We start from the raw sequence: 13,526 nt of genomic DNA, 5'->3' as shown, positions 1-13,526 counted from the left end.
ATCAATCCATCCATCCATCCTCTCCCATTATCCATCTTTTCAATCTTTCATTGATCCATTCACCCTTTCACTAATTCATCCAGCCACCCCTTCACTTACTCTCTCGCCCACCTTTTCATATTAATTTTGAGCTGGGCCTTTTTGAGAAGAGGCCCGTCAAGAACTTCACCCTCGCTGCAGGAGCCATTCCAGGACTGGGACAGAAGCCACCCAGGGCAGAGACAGGATCCACCACAGGGGGGGGACAGGAGCCACCACAGGTGGGGGGGGAGGGGGACAGGAGCGACCACAGGCGGGGGACGGGGCAGGAGCCACCACAGGGGGTGACAGGAGCCATCACAGGTCAGGGGGGGGCAGGAGCCACCACATGGGGGGGAGCAGGATCCACCAGGGTGGGCACAGGGGTGGGCATGCGGTATTCTAGAATTATCTGGGTCTCTTCCAGGGTGGGGGAGGGCTCCTTACCCCCTCCTGGACAAGACAACGAGAAGACAGGCTCTGTTTCCAAAATGCTAGTTTTGCTCCCCTCCCCCCACACTGATGTACAGTACTGAAAGGAGATACTCCAAGAGAACCGATTTAACTGATTGTCCTCCATACTTTATTAATCAGTGTGGCTGGGATTGTGCCATTTCTTTATTTTATTACAATATAGACTGCATGTTTGTAAACAAACCTCCATTCTTCAATTTAGTGACAGTAATTAAGCCTCGGTGTAATCCGGGCGGTTCTAGGATGTTTGGGGCCCTGGGCAGAAAGGGAATGTGTCACACCAATTGCAGATTCATGACGCATTGATGGCTGTTTGCATCTGAACAGATGCCCCTGCTCCTGAAGCCGCAGCCCCTCCCTCTCAGTCCCCTTCAAGCACCTCTTAACAGCTCGTCAAGGGCTGGAGGTGTGAGGGTTGCCATCCCGGTGTGCCTCTCCAATGCTGCTGAGTATCTGGGGAGCTTTGGTGCAGCATCAGAGTTACACCCGACCTTAACAGCATTGGAGTCAAGCAGGGAGGTGGGGGGCCAGCTGTGCCGGTTCCTCCTGCAATGCACCGTTTGCTACCTCTTGTATTTTGTTGGCTCACGGTTGTCACTTTTGCGTCATTTAATGTAACGTTTGCTTTTGTGTTTTGTTCACTTGTAATGTTCTCATGTATCAGTTCTGTTCCTATTGTGAAGCGCTCTGACACCTTCGGGTAAAGTCCGCGCTATATAAAAATGCATAAATAAATAAATGTGTGAACAGTTAAAATTACGGACAAATAGCGTCCGTTAAAGAACCCTTCACGGACAACGGACAGAGGGCCGAAATTACGGACAGTCCGTGAAATTTACGGACGGTTGGTCACCCTAGATCCGGGCCCACCGAATCTGCTCTCCTCGGCCTGCTCTGGAGCACAGGAAATCTGCTGGGGCCAACAGCACCACTCGGACTGGACTCAAATGAGGTTCGGAGGTCGGATCATGCTTAAAATGTTGAATGGATTGAGGCGGTGCCATCAAGGGGATAAAATTGGCTGCGTTTGGTGTGGGGTGCTGGAGACATAGTGGAAATCGGACGCTGGGCCCTCAATCAACTCAGAGCTGAACGCCTGAGAAAGGCAAGGACAGTGCCTGTGAGACATTATCTGGACATGAGAACCCTGCCTAAACCCACAGCACCTGACTGCATGTATTTGGAGTGACTGTCTCATAGACGTGCTGGTGGGTGGCCGCCATACTGGGTGTGAAGACGTGCGAGTGGAAGGGTGCTGGCACCGGGGACCGTTGTGTGCGCCGAGCAGCCTACAAAGCAATGGGCAAGTATCACTTAACGAGAGCTGCCCAGTAAACAAAGATGGACAAATTTACATCTCAGGCTGCTATTGAATCCTCCAGCGCAATGGTGCAGGCCTAAACAGACGGGGTCACCCTTGACGTGGGTCTGCTGCGGGCGGACCTTTGCACGTTCGCAGATCGGTCACTGGCCACAGAACAGACAGTTAGTGAGCTGCGAGAGGAGGTCTCGGCACTGAAGGTGACACTTACTGAGCTCTCACAAAAACGATGTCCTTGGAGCGCTGAGCGGAGGATGCAGAGGGACGATCCCGCAGATGTAACTTGTATTTTGTCGGTTTTCCGGAGAAGGCCGAAGGAAGGGAGTCGGAATTTTTCCTAGAAAAATAGATCAAGGTGATACTACCTATAGCTGAGCTCTCCGCAGTCTTCATAATAGAGCGTGCAAACCGGGCGCTCTTTGCGCGGCTCCGCCGGGTGCTCCACCCAGGACACTCATCGCCAGGATCCTTAATTGTAGAGATAGAGACAGTATCCTTAGGGCGGCTAGACGAGACGGGGATCCGAAATACGAGGACCAGAAAATGTGCAGTTTTCCGGATTACACCAGTATGATTCAACGGTACAGGGCCCCTTTCCTCGGAATCAAGCAAAAGCTGTGTGGCATGAACCTTCACTACATGCTTCTGTACCCAGAAAAGTTAAAAGTCTTGCATGAAGATTGTGCATCCTTTTTTATAACACCGGAGGAAGCGCGGGGCTGAATGGAGGTCCATGGCAAAGGAAGAATTCTGCGAAGGGGACGAGTGGTGGCAAGATCCTCAGTGAACCCTCAGAGTGGAAGTGGCAGAGGCCGCGCTGGTAAACCCAGTAAAAACTCTAGATCAACACAGAGGGTGGAGGTGCAGCGAGATGGGTCTTCGGAACTGGAGAGGGCTGACTCGGGAGGTGAGGGCAAGAGATCCCCCAGGATAGACCTGGAAACGCCGCGGGCTGAACAGGACGTTGCCAGAGCTCTGTTCGAGGTGGTGACGGCCACAGGGTCAGACACAAGCATGGGCGAGGTCATTGAGGATACTCCGCAGCAAACAGATCCTGCATGAGTGCATAACAAGAGGACATAGTGGCAAACAGAGTAACCTCGATATGGGTATTGTTGGGAACACAACTCATGCCTTGACCCTCTTGGGGGTGCGTGGGATTTAAATATGAAGGGGTCGCTTTCTTTCTTCCCCCCCCCTCCGTTTTCTCCTCCTCCCATAGCAATGTGGGGAATCCGGATGCACAATGCAATGCAACAGGTGGGCATCGTCTCTTGCCCCCCCATATTCTCTCTTCTCCTCTATACCCGCTCCCTCTCTATTCCTTTATCCCTACTCTTATTCTTATCTCTCAACTTTCATTCTATTTCCTTTCTCTCTGAGAGGAGGCATTGTTTGACTGGGGGCGCAATATTGCAGTGATTGATTATGGATGACTGAGGTATGCATGGGAGTGAGTGCCGATTGGGCTACGGTGGGCTTGGCTGACGGATGCCCCGGTGGTCCAGGCGGGGCACAACCATTTGTCCCAATAGTCGAGACAATCAGAAGTGTCAATGGGTAGGGGCTGCCGTGGTATGAGTAGCATGTTGTCTGAGTGGAGTGCGTGTGTATTTTTGATTTTGTTGTTTTATATTGTACAGATGGTAATTGAACTATTGTTAATGAAGTGTACAATTGGAACGGGGGGGTTTGATGTTTGGGGATCATATAGGGGTGCATGTTGGTTTAATATAGTGTGTACCCTGGGGTTTGGGTGTTTCCAATGTTCAGGGTATGGTGTTATTTGGCGGTGGCAGAAGGCAGGTCAGTAACATATATGCTGGGGCTGGTGTTTACTGTTGGTCATGGGGCACTATAAAATTATAACATGGAATGTGAGCGGGCTAAACTCATTTGTGAAGCGTTATAGAGTACAGACATACTTGCGGCGGCAGGGCACACATGTGCCTATGTTGCAGGAGACTCAATTACTAGACACTGAAATACAGAAACTCCACAGAAAATGGAGGGGACAATTGTTCGCATCCACCTTCTCTTCCTATGCCAGGGGGTAGCTATATGGATAGCTCCACAGGTCCTGTTTAAGCTCCCTAGCTATGAAGCTGATGTAATGGGTAGATACGTAATAGTGCAGGGCGATGTGGATGGGATGGAGGTGTGTCAGGTGAGCGTTTATGCCCCAAATGTAGATTACGCTGACTTCTTTGGTGAGTTGGAGAATCGGTTACTGCCATACATTAGGATACCAGTGGTATAGGCGGGTGACCTCAAATGCGTAGATGGTACATTAGACCAGCAACCCTCCAAACACCACACCAAGCCGAATAGGTCACTGGCCCTGAGAGGGGTGATGGGTAGGCTTCAGTGTGTAGACATCTGGTGTGAAACACACCCTGAAGAGCGGCAGTATACATGCTATACGCGAGTCTACACGGTCTACAGTAAGCTTGACCGGTTTCTGCTCTCCTGAGAGTTGTTTGGCAATGTGGGCGCGACTGCGGTACTGGGTTGCCTCTTTTCGGATCATGCACCTGTGCTGTTAAAATGGGGGCCTAAGAGGATTAGGCGGACGATTGCAATCATCTGCGCTACTAAACCAAGTATTCAGAGAAGAACTTAGGAAAACTATAATAGATTACTTTGATGGAATTGGTCCACTACTAAAACTAGAAGTAATGAAATGCAAATACTTTTTTTTGTTTGTTATTTTTCTTACTTGATGTGAATATTGCATTTTTGTCCTTCCTTCCATCATATTGTAAAGTGCTCCGATATCCCTCTGGAGCTTGTTCGTGCGATATAAAACTTTATAAATAAAATAAATAAATAGAATAAATCTCTGACACCTGCCTCCCATTCTGCACTATAGCCATCGGTTTGTGGTATAGCACTTGAGACCAGTTTATGGGTCAAGTACATTACAGTTGGGTCTTTTTTAGGCCCGTATTGGCCTTTCTGCTGGTGGTGCTGGCACCAGCGTTGATAAGAAATTAACTGGCACAGAGAGTGGTGCCAGAACCAAAGTCGTCACGAAAGCTGGTGTGGAAGTCAATTTGGGTTCAAAAGGAACAGATGGCGCCAAAATCAAACCCACACGCGGGATCCTAACTAGAGGCCTATGTGGATTATTGGAGCCTAAAGGAGCACCACAGGGAGCAGGAACCATGCCTAAAATATGCAGCAAGACCTCCCTAAAGGCTTCTATTTGCTAAAACCTCACATAGAGACCTAGAAACTAGGGTTCTAGCGGGACTAAACTCAGTTCCTTAGCTGGAAGTGAGACCGTGAATCACGTTGCTACCCTCTCTGGAGTTTGAGAGTGGCGGAAAGGGGCGATTCCCACTTTGATTTCTTATGCTTCTTCTTAGATTTTCTTAAAGACTTAGATTGTGATGAGAACCTGCCATGGGAATGACTTAGGGAGCAGGGACAAGACTATCCTTTTGACTTTGATTGGTCATGACGCAAAGTCTTCCTATGCTTGAAGATGTGGAATTTTACCTTGCAGTTCGATATAGCCTTTGGGTTCATCTGGACAGAGTTGTTACAGGCCCTGGAATCTTACTCTGACCCCCAAGCACCACAGACATACCTCGTGGGGAATCAGTCACAGAAATGTGTTTGAGACAGTGCCTACAATGTTTAAACCCTGTCTCTTTTGAAGGTTACATATTGTCCCTTGAGCAATAGAAAATAAATTCTTGAAGATTTTTTTTTTGTCAAAGATGAAAGTAGTAAGCTCCAAATCCAAGTCTGATGGTGGAAAAAAGGAAAGGATACAGACGTGCCTTGGTGCCGCTTATATATAGCCCTGCTCGTCACTTCCGGAATGGAAAAACGTCGGTGCAGAGTGCCCCCTACTGGCAACCAGGTGTACCGCTTTAGAGCTCCAGAGCCAGTCTGTGTCTGGGGGGATATTCAAAATGCGGTTAGCAATATCCATCACAAACACGTTTGTTTCTATTTCTTGTGTCAGGGCGGTATCGGAAGTGCTGGTACTGTCTAACACAATCCAGCGAAATGCTACACCTTGTGTATTCTCTGAGGTGAAGCTCACCCTCTTCTCTCTTGTGGTTTTCTTGCATGTTGTTGCCTGAGCTATGCTGAAGCTGTCTGGTTGGATTCAAGGTTATAAATGATGGTGTTTAATAGCAACTTGTAAGTAATAACCCTTGTATTTTTTGTTTTGGAGTGGGATTTTGTGTAGTCTAAAGTAGCTCAGCAATTCTGGTCCCATAACTGGGTTTGGTTTCCAGCATAAATTACATAAAAGCACAGACATTCCAACAAACATCATCATAAACATTACTTTGTGACTTATAAAACCTTTCTTTTGCCACAGAAAGTGTAAAATACTGCCACCCAAATCCTGAAGTTTTTCCATGGGTCATGGGGGCCACACATGGCCACATGCTTGAATCACATCTGTCTTAAATCAGTGATTTTGAAAGACTCTCTGGACCGTCAAGTCTTCTGAATAGAAGAACTGATCCGGTTATGCCAAGGAACTTGAGTTGCTGGTAGGAACAAAATGTTCATCAGCATGTGTGGTCATCCCATATTTTTTCACCTTTTTCTGGACTGTATACTTATTTTGGCTTTAGAACTCTGTGCACTTTAACCCTGTCAACAAGTGGTAAAGTGCCTGTGCTCTCCTTTAAACATGGTCTAACTGGTATATTCCTATTTTTACCTATACGTCCCTAGCATATGGTACAAAATGTACCTAGGGCCTCTAAGTCAAATGTCACTAGTGGATTACAACACCTGTTGTGTTGTCCACTACAGTGACAGTGCACACATGACTGCAGGCCTACCATTGTAGTCTGACTGTAGCAGTTTAAACACTCCAGTTCGACTTGTCAAAATAAACTTTTTCACAGTAATAAGTCACCGCTATGTAGGCCTTGCAGTCCACAAGGCAGGGTGCATAGTATGTAACAGTAGAACAATTTAATGTTAACATGTCCTTCGAGTGACAAGCAACCAAAAGCTATTTTTATTTTGGTTGGCCTTGCTGTCCTATATCGAAAACCGTACAGATTAAGGGCCACATGCATCAAAGTCAGGATTTGCGTATCCTAAATAGCGAATTTTAAGAAATCGCTATTTAGGATTCGCAAATCCCTTTGCATGTAGGAATCGCAAAAATAATTGCAATTCCTACAAATTCCTCAATTGCGACTTGCAAATTGCGAATCGCAATTAAGGAATTGCTTCCCATTCATTCCTATGAACCTAGAGGCCCATAGGAATGAATGGGAATTGCAGGCGCAATGTGCGAGTACCAAAAAGGTACTCTCAAATTGCGCATTTAATTTCAAGGGTGCCAAAAGGACACCCTGTTGCACCCCTGAAATTGAGATGTTACCACATGTTGCTCACATACATGCCCCAAGGGCATGTGTGTGTGTAACATAAAACTTTGAAAAATGCACTTCAATGTTTTTGCAAATTACAATCAAGTTCAATTTGATGGTAATTTGCGATCCCTAATTGCGAATTCGCAATTTGGAATTGCATCATGCATTGCATTTAGGGAATCGCAATCTGCAATTCCCTAAATGCGTTCGCAATTTAAGTAATCACAAACTTTGCGATTACGTAGATTGTGAATTTGCATTTGGGTCGATGCATCCCAAATGCTAAAATACCGGTCGCAAAGGGGCAGATTCTGCAAATCTGCCCGTTTGCGATCGGTATTTTCGTTGATGCAGGTGCGCCAAAAATCCTAATACTGTATCTCGGGAATGGGACAAACTAGAAAAAAAAACAATTTTTAATAGTTATTAAAAGTTCAATGGTGAAGTTGTATAACTATTAACTGTTATACAGTTACTTTTTCTCAGCTTGGGCTCCTGGAGGCAAAATTTGCATTTAGACTCCCACTTCTGCCATCAGGTAATTAGCATTCAAATAGGCGTGAAAAGAAGGTGCCATGTGCTTCCCAGGAGCAAACAATAGGCTGACCTGAATGGCCAAAGATGACTCCACTGAACCAGACAGGAAATACAGGGTGGAGCTTTGAGCTAGCTTTTTGATATTGCAAAATCAAATCCCGCGTGAATGTCAGATTTTCCTTGTCAGGTCTGCTGGGTTTACATATAACACTGGGGGCACACTTGAAAGGAAGGTAGACAGGATCCCAAACCATTTCTTATGTATCCACTGCCTGGTTGCTAGAAAACCCTACTTTGTTCTACTAGACTTCTGTCACTGAGTTTACTGGGGAGTACAGTGACTCCCAATCTAGATTTTAGTGTTAGATGTGGGAGGACACTATGAATCCCATGGTACACTCCCCATACCCTCAGAGCCCAAGTTTAATGTGGCTGAAGACCTCTATCATCTTGAAAATGCCCAAAGTAGTAGAGTTGGCCCCCGGAACTTTTACCCTACTGGTTTAAGCATGCCCAGGAGTCATACCACCCCCCCTAGCTTGTGCCAGACATACATTTGGCACCTCCAGGCACCCACTTCCTAACAATTCTTGGACCTGCAAAAAATCAAAGGAACACTTCTGGACCTGAAGATGATCAGAAGAGGAGTGAACCTGCTGTATGCGACCTGCGAAGAGCCCGAAGGATTGGACCTGTTCTCTCTGGTACCCAGGACAAAGAAATGGACCACAAGCATCATACGGCTGACCTCCTGTTAAAACTGCAGGGACATGCCCTTCTCCAGTATTTAAAACCAGAAAGATCCCAGATATATCCTAATCTATTATCGGCCATCCTGCAACAGGGGAAGCCCCACTGAAATTCAGACATTACCCACTGCGTGTTGGAGATGGTCAAAACTATGGCGATATCTACAAGCAGAGTTCCTATATTCTGCGCACATACCACTAGTTGATAACCCCTGTCTACCCCCCACAACAGAAACCCACACTAAGAACGCGCTGGCCAGACTCGGGTTAAGGGAGGTGGGAGATTTTTTTAAGGACTCATGGCTGTGCACTATGGGGGAACTCACCCCCCACAGAGATATATCCTATATGGATTCCTCCTGCACAGGGTCCGTTGCTCCCTGCTGGAGGTGCTTCCAGATGAGACGACTGAACCAGCCGATTTTCCCCCGCTTACATTAGTCATAACTGCACTGGACAAGACGCATTTGGTATCACGATTATACCATTTATCTCTGACTCTCCACCCTGCAGTTGGAGCAAAAGCATGTACAGCCTGGGAGCGGGATTTAGGTCTAACATTAACTGATAAGATGTGGTCTTATAGCTGCGAACAAACACGTTATGTATCAAATAACCGTCATAAACTCTTACACTTTAAATACTTACACCAGGCATACATCACGCCATACCTTTGGCCATACCTTTTAGCCACAATGGATCCTAACGCTTCACATGCGTGTGCCAGGTGTGCTGCTGCTAATGCGGATTTCTCACATCTTGTATGGAATTGCGGGCCCATTCTGGCATACTGGGGGGAGGTATTCTGGCACTTGTCTCTAATGATTGAGCACACATTACATCCTGCACCACTGATGTCGTTGTTGGGATATGTCCAGCCTCTGAAGAAAAGTATAAGGCGGTTTGCCGCAATTGCCCTATTAATCGCGAAGTGTCAAGTTTATCTGCATTGGGGCAGAAGACGAACACCAACAGTGAAGGCCTGGCTTCAAGACCTGGTTTATTTCGACACTACGAGTGAAATATATGCCATATTACAGCCACCAATCTCGTGCCCACAAGACATTTGGCAGCCATTAAAAAATTATTTAGACATACCCCCTGGAAAATGACTGACGCTTCCGCAGAGTGAAAATAGTACGCGCCTTGGCCTGCATACTAATAGGGAGACTAAGTTGCGGCAGGATACTTTCCTTTTTCAATGAGACTATCCTGGACGGGAAAAATGAGCGAGATACATTGACAATGTTAATGGGTCCACTTTCGGCTCCGATGAGGTAAATATGTGATGGAGGTTGCCTGATCGGGGATGTAAGCAACCATTCTCCACTCATAATGCCAAATGGCATTAACGAAGTTATTAGATTAAAATATACCTGAAGTACAAGGAGAAAGGTGAAACTGATTGGTTGGATGAGCCACCTTGCTGAAACGATTGTCATTATAATAAGACAAACAGTCTGTACCTTGTTTTATTGTTGGGTTATTTTGTTTGTTATTAATGACCAACTCTGGAAGATGTGAGAACATGTATCTCAATAGACGCTTACATGTATTATTGTATACTACAAATCTCAATAAAGAAAATAAATTTAAAAAAGCTACAGGGACACAACATGCAACAAGAGGCCTTTGTCTCCAACTACCCAACTGACCAGTGGCAACTGGACCAGAACTGGACCCTGCTGTTTGGCCTCTGCCTGACACCCGGGGAGACTAAGTGACTCTGAGGTCCAAGACCACTTTAGAAGTGTACTCCTTAGGTGGACTGGGACTTAAAGGACTAAAGTCAGAAGGTCAATTTGCACCTAGCTCCCAGTCCACCACAACCACTGATTATCACTTTATGCTCCTTGAAGCTATACTTACTTAAAACATTTAAAAGTAATGTCTTCGGGTACCCTTGTTGGATTTCCGGCATTTCAGTGTCATGTTGTTTATTAAATTTTATTCAATTTGTCTACTATGGTTTTGGATTATTATTGTTTTGCATTTATTTTAACTTTATTACTGTTTTGGTACTGCATAAATACTTTACACATTGCCCTACGTTAAGCATGTCTGCTCTGTGCCTTAGCTACCAGGGGGTTGAGCTAAGGCTAATTTAGTGACTTTGAGGGTTCATCCTGACAAGGGTTGTGATTATTTCTTGAGGTGGGTAGTCACCCACCACAAATAATAATCAAATTTCTTACAGGGCCCCTATCCAGGGCCCCCTAACTCGGCTACTGCTAGGTGTGGGCCTAAAGAGGAGTGACGTCCATGACGTCTGCACACTGGAAAAACTGTGGAATATGACAAGAGTAGCTGAGGTAAAAAAAAAAAGCCAATTTCTAGAATTCTAGGATGAAAGTGTGTAAAACAACAATTCTCACAGTATATATGGGATTCATACATGGTTGTTTCTTTGATTTCATTGTGTGTATCACCAACGTCAATAAGGCATTTGAGAATGGTGGCCCGTTGCAGTTGGTTGAAATGCTGCCTATTGTTTAGTAGTAATATCTAATAGTGTTTCTTCTAGGATCCTTTGCTTTGTTTCCTCAAGTGTAAATCTATGTAGGATTGAATTCTGAGTGTTTTGTCTTTGGGTTGCGGGGTTACCAGGATGCTGTTTTATCATTACTATTGTATGTCAAATGCTGGAATAGTTAAGGAGCTTTTGGATGCAGGTAGGTGTAGTTCAGTCTGAGCGACAATTTATTTATGTCAGTCTGCACCCAATCACTCCTTGATGATAGGGAGATGGATTTAGAGCTCTAAAGTCAATCTGGTTGGACTCATAAGAAAAGAAAGGCCACACCCAGTATACATACAATAGATAGCTACTGTTAGCCAACTTGATTTATTTTATGAATGGGTATTTCTCCCTTTTTCAGCCTGGAAATGTTTCATATTATGCTAATAAAACAGTAAAGGCACGTAATACAACCTAAAGCCACATACACACTGATGCACAGACACATTACTGTTTGTTTAATCACATGAAATGACAAGTGACAAATAGTGGTAGAATGAAGTGGTGGAAAAGATGGGAGGGCATGGGGTTTACAGTTCTCGAGAAGGGTTGCATAAACTAGAGTTTTAGATATTAAATGTCATGGATATTAGTCTGGTTGGAGAATCCTAGTGATTAAGTCTAGATTTAGTCTAGATTTCAAGAGATAGGAGGGCATGGTTTGTAGAGTGGATACGGCATGGCCTCCAGCAGGAAGGACATGGATTATGGAATCTAGATTATATTCTTTTTAGAGTTAAAAGAACATGCCTCAAGTAGGGCGTATGTTTGAGGAATGAGACCATGTAGTTGTGAATGGCAAATACATTATTTCTAGAATGTGAGACATGGGTTCTATAGTGGGAGAGACACAGATTTAACCATGTTCTTCTATTGTTCATGAAAAGAAGAGGAAATATCGAACACATATTTCATCGTAAAGATCTGGCTACTACCTCATCCATGGAACCCTACATCTGTAACGTTTGGTGACCGCTGGCAGAATCCTGGCAAGCTATGTCCCAGCTCTGTGCACTTGTTCTTCCATCTTTTAACACACTTAGTTTACCATCTTCAGATTCATTTTACCCTATTTCCAATATCATGGGTTCTAGCCTTCAGGTACCCATATCCAGAATATCGCATCTCTTGCAATCTGGTGGCCCATTTCCTGTCTCTTAGGTCCTGTTAATCTGTTTCTCATTCTTGTAGCCCTATTTCCTACCTCCTGGAACTTAGTAAGTGGTGTAATACTTCTGTGACAGTCACCATGCCCTGCTCTTGAAAAGTGACAAAAACCATTGCTTTGCAGAACAGCCCCCACAGCGATGCAGAGAAGGAGAAACACAGGAAAGAGAAAGAGAATGAAAGAGAACGGGAGAAGGACCTTGATCGCTCAGACTTGCGGCACAAGTCTCCCAAACGGACTTCAAAGAAAGAGAAGGTAAGTGGTTTCCCAAGAGTAAACCACATTAAATATGTGTCATCCCTGGAGAGGAGGTTCTAAAGGGATAGGCTTCGCTGGAAGAGGGGGAGTTTTTAAGATAGATCTTCTCAGGAAGGGAGGCAGCTCAGGAGAGGGGTTTTCCTCAGTAAAGACCTCAATATCTTGGAGGGGCATTTCTTGGAAAGAACCTCTCTCCAAAGTGTCATAAGGGGAGGAGTTGGTTTGGTGAGGGACATATTCGTGGTCAAACATTTCTGGGGAATTCTCCATCTCTAGGGAGGAGCTTCTCTGGTAAAGGAAGCATCTTCCCTTTGGAGGAGAATCATGGAAGGAGTAAACTATCTGGCGGAGCAGCATTTCAGGGGAAAAGATTCTCTGAGAAAGGGTGTCTCTGGGGAGGAGGGTCTCTAGGGGAGTGGTGGGACGACATCGCTCAATAGAAGGGCACATCTGGAGAAGAACTTTTCTGATGGCAGCTACAGGCAAGATATTCTTTGCAGGAGGAGGCAAAATCTCTAAGGACGGGCTGTCTTTGAGGAGGGGTCATCTCTGAGAAGGAGCTGCTCTAGGGTCAGGGATATCTCTTGAATAGAAGTTTCACAGGTAGATATACAAATTAACAGCATAATCCGGTCATATGCCCTTGCACTAAATAGCCAATTTCTGTTTATCTTTGGTCTTATAAGACTTCAACAATTTAAACTGTAATACTTAGCGATTAATTAAAGCTGCTATCAATAACCAGCAAAGGCTAGGCCAAAAAATGGTTTTGTGCATCTAGCATCTGCATATACAAGCCCCATATAATCATAGCCAATGGTTTTACCTCACATGCATGGTCTAAAGAAGCCTGGGAGGACCACCATTGGGGCAGGCTGTTTGTTACAATGAACAAAATTAGGGCAATGAGAGGAATTCCCTCTATCATACAAAGATAGTTCTAAATCACCAAGCCAGTAAATAGACTGAAATTAACATGTCCTTGGCGAATAGAAGACAATGCTGCCACTTCTGCTTGATACAGGCAGACAATGAGTGATTAGTACTGGGTCTCATGTTTGGCAATTGATCCCTCCGTTTCTCTAAATCTGGATGCGCAAGTCTGTATTTCCCACTG

The 13,526-nt window shown here is 45.3% G+C and overlaps 1 protein-coding gene across 1 annotated transcript in view; it reads left to right on the top strand.

Annotated features, from left to right (window-relative positions):
• PRPF40B (pre-mRNA processing factor 40B) overlaps positions 1-13,526 on the top strand; it is a 289,560-nt gene that overhangs the window by 272,592 nt on the left and 3,442 nt on the right. Inside the window, exon 25 of the mRNA XM_078685984.1 lies at positions 12,275-12,406. Coding sequence (XP_078542110.1) covers positions 12,275-12,406 — 132 coding nt within the window. The remainder of the gene's footprint in view (positions 1-12,274; positions 12,407-13,526) is intronic.

This window comes from Lissotriton helveticus, chromosome 1_1 (genome assembly GCF_964261635.1).
Source record: "Lissotriton helveticus chromosome 1_1, aLisHel1.1, whole genome shotgun sequence".
NCBI classification, from domain to species: domain Eukaryota; kingdom Metazoa; phylum Chordata; class Amphibia; order Caudata; family Salamandridae; genus Lissotriton; species Lissotriton helveticus.
The sequence above is the reverse complement of the archived record's forward strand: the minus strand, read 5'-3'. Positions and strand labels throughout refer to the sequence as shown.